Here is a 9,897-nt window from a genome sequence, read left to right as displayed (position 1 = left end):
AAAATATTTCAGATAACAAGATACTGCACTAACACTCGGCAATGTGTCGAACGCCAAGGGTAGGAGATTTATTTTAAAATTCAAAAACGGAAACTCAAACCAAAAAACACCGTACCAGATGGAGATGATTTTGTACAGTACACTAGACGGCCATATTGTATCTTAGCAAACGCGTAGCCATACTCAGTAGGAAAATCAGTTTGTTATAGTACCCTCTAAATAAATGGTCGAAATCGAATCATGCTGAACATAAGCTCAAAAAACAAGTGTAGCATACGATAGCAGCCAAAAATCAAATGCAGAAAAACAAAAGCTAAACCGCATCAAGCAAATGCGGTTATTACGGAACGTTTCTACACGTTCGGTTTACTGTTTCATAAAATTATATTTACTCCCTCTGTGTTCAGTTTTAGGAAGCTGAATTTAGACAATGAATGGGAATATCTGCTGATGATCAAAATATCAACCGCTATATTTATAATGCGCAACACACATTCATACTAATAGAGTAGTAGAGAAAAACTAATAGTCAAAAACAAAATCCAAAAGCTAATGTAAATGTGCATTAACTCTTCCTGCTGGTATCCTATTCTAAGAACGTAGAGAAAGGAAGGGGTTCTGCAAGCCGGTACAGAACCAGCTTGTTGTGAAACTCGAGAGATTTCTAGCGAGGGATGAAGGGTGACCGTTCATCCGCAAAAAAGTGGAACAGAAAAGCAACGGAATAAAATCCAAACTAACTTACGAGATTTATGAAAATGACGATATTGCAGTAGATTTCTTTTCAAACCCACATTTTAAATATCCGAAAATAACTGAAATTGTTGAACATAAGACATTGTGACACGGTCTTGAACCACAATTTGTCTTTTTGCCGAAAATTACTCAATTTAGAAAATCTATTCGATTGTTTTTGTTTTAATAATTTGATGGCATCGTAGCGTTATTAATCATAAAAATGATAATTTCCTCTTTAGCTCATCCCACTGAAAACAAGATTTATTTTTATTATTTCTTTTGAAGGATTATCTAACAACTCGTAAAGATGACATCAGACAACTATCGAGTTGCTTTCTCAACTGCTCAATATATAACTCAATTTTCCCTCGAGAGAAGTTTTTAAATAACAAACAAGAACTACAACTTACATTTTACAACAAAATACTATGTTACAAACTTCACGAAAAAAAACCTTTCCATAATTAACGCTGGTACATTAGATGCATTGTAGGTTATTAAAAAGAAGACCATAAACCATCATTCGCACCTGCTGGTTCTGGTCTGGTCGAGACCGGTGACAGCGTTAACATAATTCTCATAATTCCAAGGTAAACCAGAACCACAACCCAACTCGCTGAATGTCAACTTTTCCGAGCTGCTGCGGATTGTAGATAGGACCGATGCTTTATTAGTACCTTTAGCCCGGTTCCAGACCACCGACCGAGGGTCAATGGAAGCGACACTCACAGGAACCAACCACCCAGGTATGACGTAATTAATTCATTAGCTCTCAATTCTTCTCGCCAGCTGACCAACAAGTCCCACTCCGCGGTCGATCTGTGTGGGACTGGCTCTAGGAAAGGGCTTCCATTCAACTAGAGAAGCCCATTCGTGCGTCGTTGGTTCAGCGCGCGAAGATACAAAGTTTGTGGAGGAAAACCACCACTCGTTCCACCCCGATCGAGTCATACAAAAAAAAACACACAAGATGAACAGGCATTAGTTCGTCTTTTGTGCGAAAACTTTATTAGCTTCTGCTCGTGAAAGCGGCTTGGCGCGCTCAGGTCCTTTACATCGCATCTAACCTAATGATGCTAATTCAGCAGAGTTGGCCTCTATCCCAAGCGATATTTATGTATGCAGTGGTGTGTATGTTCGAGGAAGCGTTCAGTCCCAGCGTGCCCATCCAGTCAATAAAAGCTTCCCCTTGCTCGCCTTTCTGCTAATCGTTAATTATAGCTCGTGAGAAATATCCCTGCCCTCGGTAGGGGTGAACGACTGATGGCCCCGAAAAGCTCCCGGAAAATTTGCTATGTGTGTGATTCTGGGCTGCTGGTTGTCGCTGTTTCTCACAACCCAAATACTCGTCGTTGCCACCGACCTAAACACAGGCAGTTTCGTTCACCAGAACAACCCGGCCTGATCGGTGGCAGTGTGTTGGTACGAAAAAGTTATACTTTTACGATCGATTTGGTTGATTTATATGGCTAATATTGTGGGACTGGTCTCCAAATGAAGCAAACGGCCGTACGTTGAACGTTGGGTGGCAGGCGTTGAACGTTCCTAGGGCTGGCGGACGAACGCGGAGGAAAGGCCATGAATTTCCATTTCGAAAGCTTCCCCCGAGGTGTTCGCAAAGGAACGTTCTATTATCGTGCGACGTGTTGCACCGAACGGGTAGAGAAGGGTGTTGCCTGTTGTGGACTTCTGGAAGGCAAAGTCGAACCCAAAGCGACGCTCGAGAGTTTTCTGCGGAAGGAAGCGTACACCGCCCGAGTGCCGAATGTACATTTCAACCCCCCAAATACGAGCCCGACGAGGCAAAGTTTCCTTTCAAGTGTCTCGACCGCTCGAAGGCTCCTTTACAAGTTCTCTACTCCTTGGCCCTTTCTTTTATTTTCCTCCCGCCCGCGGGGTGGGTGCATTGGCATCGACATTGTAGGCGAGCAACTTTTTGCACGTTTGTTTGTCTTGAAAAGAGACCTATGGATGATTTATATCTCACTTCCCTCCTCGGTGGTTCGCACCATTCCTTCCTGCCGGCCCGCTGTTAGGAGCTTTTATTTTTGCGACGACAGCCTTTCCTCCTCGCCGAACGGGGGAAAAGTTTTCTCCATCCGTGCTAAACTGCTTCCACCGTCAGTTCAACTTTCAGTTTCGAAACCACAATTCACACAATCCAATCAAGTCATATCACGAGCCCAGCTTGTCACCAGGCACTTCGTACGCAAAAAGTCCGCCCCCTCTTCATTACCCATTGTCTTCGGGCGAACAAACAGACAGTAGTCCTTACGCAAAACCCTACGCAGTACGGGAACAGACACATTATTCATCGCCCGATTGCTGCGGATCGATCCATCGATGGGAGGAAAACTTTTGCCATCGTCATCGACGGAGCCGTCGAGCCGTTTCCATGCTATCATGCATTTCTAATGTGATTGGGAAAAAGTTTTTCCCCCGCTCCCGTGGTGCATGCCACCCACACGCCTAAACGATGCCCATCATTAGACGAGCGATTGTTACGCGAGTGTTTACTTTGACTGGTGTTGACGAGCTGTTTGGATTGCATCGGATTGCTGAATTATTTAACAGGAGCTCGCGTGAAGTGGTGCAAAGTGTTCGAAGATCAAGTGGAGTGAAGATTCTCGCATTAAATTGTATCCTGATAAACCGGCACATGGTAAATATCTTGTTTTCACAATAGATACTTAGCTTCTAAACTTTGATTATCGTAAGATACTGCACGAAATTAAACCCAAACCGATTTACTCCACTTTATCAGTCCTAGACTAAAATACCGTATTTTCTGGTAAACAAGTTTCAAATTACACTTTGTGATCGCATGAAAAATTGACCAAATAAAACAATTGTAACAAAGACGTTCGTATTTTTAATGCCTTGAGGAAATGCATGAATTTTCACTTCGGTTAACTACCACCTTCAAGAACTAAGTTTCATTAAGCAAGTATAAACCCTTTTATTTTGGGAACTTTTCTTTGATGTCCTCTTTTTCTAGTAGTTTCCATACGTTTTCATCATTTTTCCCGTTAGTTTTGTATCACAAACAGATGAATCGCAAAAAGTTTCTATACATCGCACCCATGAAACTGTGTGAGTTCTGCGTCAAAAGAATATTTTATATCAAATTGTGAACAGTTTAGAGGATTTTAAATATCAATTGCGATCATAAATATGTTTGGAGTATTTAACATAAATAGATTCTCTTTAAGATATAAAACCAACCAGCAACACAAAATATTTCTACCAACTAATCATCGGATAATTTGAACATTTTGCACATTTTTTCACGAAATGGTAACAAGAAGGCTATCATAACGGTAAACATGATTTTTATTTCGTCATTATTCGATGCAATGGATTGTACGGTATCTTACGAGAAGCTGAAAAAACAACCATAACGGAATAATGTTTAGCTATTAAATATTTAATTTATTTTTCATAACAATTACATAACAAATATACACAACATTGAAGTTTCATTATTCTTAACGACTAATCACACCATTCTAAAAGCAATAATAAGCGTCGATAACGCGACCTTCAATGCAAGCAAATGTATCAACTCTTAAAAACCCTCCCCAGTATTAAACGATTCGTTTACGATGCCGTAAATGTTACATGCTGCACGTCAAAAGATCTTCAGTTTTCAGAAAACCAACTGATTGCAACTAATCAATGGACCTTTTCAATAGACTCAATTCACGCAGTATGGGTCTATTCGAATACAATCGAGGAGAACACTTTATCACAAAGGAATGTAGCAGATCTCCACCGCGTAGTGTAAATCTGATGCTTGGTAATGAACAAAGTGAAATGAAAAATAAAACTCCTGCGTCAATGAAACAGATTCACGCTTTAAACCACATCGATCAGGGTAAACGGATCCTAGTTTCGTTCGCTACTCCCGGTCGCTAGCAAAAACTACGGATGAAAAGGACGTTCGAGCAATCGAATTCAACCGACCAAACAACGTTGTTCAAACCGCACGCTTTCGCACGAAACCCGAGAGCGCCACTGGGAGTGTATTTTCCATTGAAACTGTAGTCCTGTTAACTTCAACGTTGAGGGGGGGTTGTTTTTTTTTTTTGTGAGTGCACTTGTGTTTCAATCATCCTAGCCTCTTCGAATGCAACATTTCGCTCGGATGCAAATCGGCCCGTGGGAGCATCGAGTGTATGGAAAATCAATCCTGATCGCTCGTCGCGGAAACGCGTGGCTTCGAACTGTGGGGTGATGGTTTAGTGCAACAGATAGATGGATCCGCGACCACCGAAGGCCCCCGTTCCGCCCGCATTGTGTACGCCCGGCGATGCAGCGTATGTGATTTTCCCGACCGAAGCCTGCGGCTGCTGGCCAGCGGCCTGGAAAAGTGCCGACTGCTGCTGCTGATGCTGATGCTGTGGATGACTGCCGTAAGTGTAGGCCGCGTACTGTGACGGCACCGGATGGCTAAACTGACCGGCACCGTACAAAATGGGTGCTTTCTGCAGAGGGCTTGCCACGGTTGAGTAGATTTGAACCCGTTGCTGCTGCTGCTGTTGTTGCTGCTGCTGCTGTTGCTGCTGGTGGTGGGAGGCTTGTTGAAGTTGATTTCGGTAGTAGGCTTGGGCCTGTTGCTGGTACTGCTGTTGCTGTACCTGCTGCTGCTGCAGCGTTTGTTGCTGGACATTGGAGGCGGCAGTGTTGTAGTACGATGGTTGCGTTTGTAGAACGCCCTGAGGAAGGGGCTTCAGCTGAGCAGCGGCGTGCGAGGGTTGAGTGAAGGCGGTATAGCTGATTCCATTTCCATGATGGTGCGTGGTAGTGGCCGTCGTTAGCGGGACTAGGGATTTAAGCTACAGGAAAAAAGGAATGAGCAAGAGAGATAAAGATTAACCCACTTATCTACTTTATTTTGTATATAATGGTTTATTATCCAACTAGGCACAGCCCTGATTGATGAGGATTTTTTTATGTTATCTATATCTTTTATGTATATTTTTTTATGTATATCTTTTTCATTCATAACACAAAGAACTACGTCTTAAGTACAGTTTTGCTCACCTTTATTGATGCTTAGCACAATCACTCAAAAATAACGGACCATTATTTATTTAAAATTTTATTTTATCCGTAATAAGACGAAAAGCATCTTGGGCAAGTTAATTACTTATGAGTTTTTCAAACCTCGAAAAAATAAACTCTTTTCAGTGTTGAAAGTAAACTTAATGAACGTAAAACATTGTTGAGCAGAGAGGATACTTTTTCTTAGTGATTTGTATCATTAGATTGAAATTCATTTTTTATACTGAAAGAGTTTAAAATCATTTGTTTATATATTTAAAAAAAATGAAAAAATGTTTATCTATTTGAAGGCTTACACTTACATGGACCGGAGTGGCGACTGTTGGAAGAACTTGTTTGGCGGCTAGTACGTTACCCACTCCTCCGGTGTGTTGATGATAGACTGAAACGAAACGGAGACCATTTGGTTCCCCGCCGGAGAAGAGGGAAAGGATAAATTAAATCCAACTATCAAGTTTAAACGGATTCAGCGGCATAAATGAAAGTTCGAACTCAGCGGAAAACGTTTTCTCCTAAACGACTTTAAGGGCAGCTCGGAATGGTTAGAGACAGATGTGTTTACCCCGCTAAAGAAGGTGGATTTTGCTGGTCTGTGCGTTCCGCAGCGGCGCTCCTTGAAAGGAACAGCTCGAGTGGTTGACGGATTATCTCAAGCGATGATTAATTACCCCAAGCCGGGCGATGAAAGTGCTGTTTCATTTACATAAAACTCATCATCAGCAATCCGCACCGGTGGCCGGGGGATTGCTTTTGCAAAGAAGTGCTGAAGCACAATCCAGCCAGCGATTCACCTGCTTCGCACAGTTATTCATCCCAAGGAAAACGGCTCGACAAGCACCGATTTACCGTTCAACAACTTTGCTACCGAGCCAACATGGAAACAATAATCCTTTCACTGCGCTGCAATTCTGTGTTTGCATAAAATGCTACCCACGAGCAAGGACACGGCGTTAGGTCGTTTCCGAACCAGTGGCATTTTCTCCTCGAAATGACGGTAATTCCTTTGTTTACTGGAGCGGAATATCAATGGTGGAAAATGATAAATGGTCCCCGCTCAACATAAAACGTCCATTCGTTACAGCTCGATAGATTATCAATCCTATCCCGTTAGGACGGAATCGAAATCTTCAAAAGCACACAAACCGTATTTCCTCGTACGGGAACCAGCTTCGATGGAAAGGATGGCTGCAATCAGAATCGCACAACAACATGACACCGGTCAGACTATAACACGAATGCAAAGCTCTCTTCATTTCCATTTTCTCGTTCGAGGTAGTTTTTTGTTTTGCTCATGTTTCGACTATTTGCTTCATTCGCGGTCCAACCGATGGAGTCGAAAAGTGACGGAAATATGTTTCAAATTGCTACTGTGCACGAACGGTTTTGCCGCAATAACAACCGCACTATAACCCGTTTAGCAGTTTGGTCCATTTGCTCCTATTCCCTTGTTTTACCATCCTCACCTACGAGGAAAAAGTATGTTTTGTGTTCCGTGCAGTTTGTTTTATCCGCTAATTATTTTGATGGATTTTTGTTTTTCAAAACGATCACGAACACACCATTTGTTTGAAGAGTTTTTAATTTTGTCATAGTTTTTAATTAACATTGTAGTTTATGGTTAATAAGTTTTGACACATTTTGTTGCGCATTGTCCATTTTTGTTTACTTTAAATGTCAGATACATTTTATGGCACATTTCATAAACTAATCTTTTACTCTATGTCAGCTTTTACTTGACAAGCGATCTGCCTTAGACACATCAAACTTGTTCTCGCATATACCTATAATGTTTATATTTCCCGCTTCTTAATCAACTCACTTTTGCTTTGTACAAGGTACATCAACATCTTTTCTTGTGTTGCTTATTTTAGGGAGAATTCATTCTTGTTATCGCTGCTTAGAATAGATTTTAAAACAATTTATAAATCCGTTTGTAAATTGACAATAGGATCATAAAGAGCTCCTCAAATCACATCCATTGTTGCCGGTCGTCGAACAACAAAGACCATACGAAAAAAAAAACTTTCAAATCCTGACCTCATTCGCTCGATGAGTTTACGAGGGGTAACAAAAGCGAGCGGACACTGTAAACCATTTTCTTTCGCCCTAGTTTGGGGCGATTGCTGCGACGTTTAACGTCGGCCCCGATTGAAGAAATATCTTTTTGCACTTCCAATCAACTTTCGCCGGCCCCATTCGGTCCGGGATGCCCACTTCCATTACCCGTTCCCCTCGTCGCTTATGCAACTGTAACCGGCCACACGGTTGGCCCATCCGTGCCATCATATTCAGCCCTGATAGAGGTGCATCATTTAGTGAATGCTTCCATCGGCACACATGGCTATCAAGAAAAAAAAAAAAAAAGACAAAAGCTAGCACAAAACACTCCGTACGTGCTGCATTTGAGAACGAAACACCTCCGAGAGCCAAAATTGCCAAACCGGCGGTCCATCGATACCGAAGGACGCTTATGGGAGTTTGCCTTTGCTTCGGCCAGCCCAATGTCCGTGGGGCGTCGCAGTCGAGCTTTCGAACCGAGCGGACGTGTTCTGACGGAGCTCCCGTACGAAAGAACAGAGAAACAGAGAATAACCGAAAAAAAAACCGAGTGTTCTGACGGAGCTCCCGTACGAAAGAACAGAGAAACAGAGAATAACCGAAAAAAAAAAAACCGAGTGCGCCACGAGCGAGGCCATACTCAGCGGCGTGTTCGATCGTGTTTGATCGTGTTTGACTGAGGAATCACGAGTCCCAGTCTGGTATAGTGCGAGTGTGTGTGCTTGTGTGCGCGTGGCAGGCGAACATCTGCACCAACGGAAATTCCCCAGACTGGAATAGTGTGCTGGCGTTGCTGAGGGCCCAAGTTGAGAGCGGATTTGAATGGCAGCTACACAACAAGCGACGCGATACTCGACCCGCCTGGCAGGGAAACCACCAGGCAACCCGCCGACAAGCAAGCTGCCGGTGCGCCCCACGCGAGTGGTTAATAAAGCTGGGTTGACGGACCCGATGTCCTCCGCAGCGCCGACCGGGAGTATAGAGGCACATTCGGCCACACCGCCAGTTTCTTCGCCGGCAAAGAGCAGCCAAGAGAATGGAGAGGCAGCCGAAATCTCCCCCACAGCAGATATAATCTCTTCTTTGACTAAGAGAATAGATGGGCTGAGCGAGAGGGTGGAACTCCTGGCCAAGGAGTTAGATCATGAGCGGCAATGCCGGCAGTCGTTGGAGGCATTGCTTAGAGGGAGAGAGAACCTAAACGTGGGGGAACTGATAACCGAATCGACGGCGGCGATACAAAGGATGATCGCGGAGAGCCTTCCCCAGGCAGGAAAAGAAACTGGGAGATCCCGTGGTAGACGAGGGAGAAGAAACCGAAACCGAAAACAAGGGAAAAATTCCCCCCCGGCTGCGGGGGAGCCGCGCGGTGTGGATTCCCAGCTCCAGGAGCAGTCGCAGCAGCAAGACCAACAGCAGCAGCAACAGCACTGTCAGCAGCAACAGCAACAGCAGGAACACCGGCAGCAGCAACAGCAGCAGCAACAGCCCTCGCACCAGCAGCAGAAACATGCTGTGAACAGCAGCAAGTCGAAGCAGCAAACTCGGCCCGTTCAAATAAAAGTAACGGTCCCTGAGGGTAGAACCTATTTGGATATGTACAAACAGATTCGTAGCGATCCGCTCATCAACGAGCATGTGTTGAAGGCAACCAGGGCATCAGATAACGTCCTCAGGATAAGCCTAAAGAGAAACTCGGATGGCTCAACAGCACTGGGCATTGTGCGGAAGGCACTTGGGGAAGCGGGTCAAGCCAGACTGCAGGTCCCTAGGACAGTGGCGGTTGTTTCCGGGATAGACATGCTCGCAACGCCCGAGGACACGATGACTGCCATGGCTGAGGTGTTTGGTGTGACGGTTCTGCCTGAGGACATTGCGCAGTGGCGCAGCCCTAGCGGTCTTCAACGTGCCAGGATTAGCGTGCCCACTGCAACGATGGAAAACATCCGAAACGAATACGTGACGATTGGACTAACGCGTTGCGTAGTAAAAGAGCTGCCGCCAGTTCCAGTCAGTGAGCAGCGCTGCGTGAGA

The 9,897-nt window shown here is 44.3% G+C and overlaps 1 protein-coding gene across 1 annotated transcript in view; it reads left to right on the top strand.

Moving 5' to 3' along the window:
• Window positions 1-6,793: 6,793 nt before the first annotated feature.
• LOC131284835 (UPF0746 protein DDB_G0281095-like) overlaps window positions 6,794-9,897 on the top strand; it is a 7,213-nt gene continuing 4,109 nt past the window's right edge. Inside the window, exons 1-2 of the mRNA XM_058313695.1 lie at window positions 6,794-6,799; window positions 9,247-9,375. Coding sequence (XP_058169678.1) covers window positions 6,794-6,799; window positions 9,247-9,375 — 135 coding nt within the window. The remainder of the gene's footprint in view (window positions 6,800-9,246; window positions 9,376-9,897) is intronic.

This window comes from Anopheles ziemanni, chromosome 3 (genome assembly GCF_943734765.1).
Source record: "Anopheles ziemanni chromosome 3, idAnoZiCoDA_A2_x.2, whole genome shotgun sequence".
In the NCBI taxonomy this organism is placed as follows: domain Eukaryota; kingdom Metazoa; phylum Arthropoda; class Insecta; order Diptera; family Culicidae; genus Anopheles; species Anopheles ziemanni.
The sequence above is the reverse complement of the archived record's forward strand: the minus strand, read 5'-3'. Positions and strand labels throughout refer to the sequence as shown.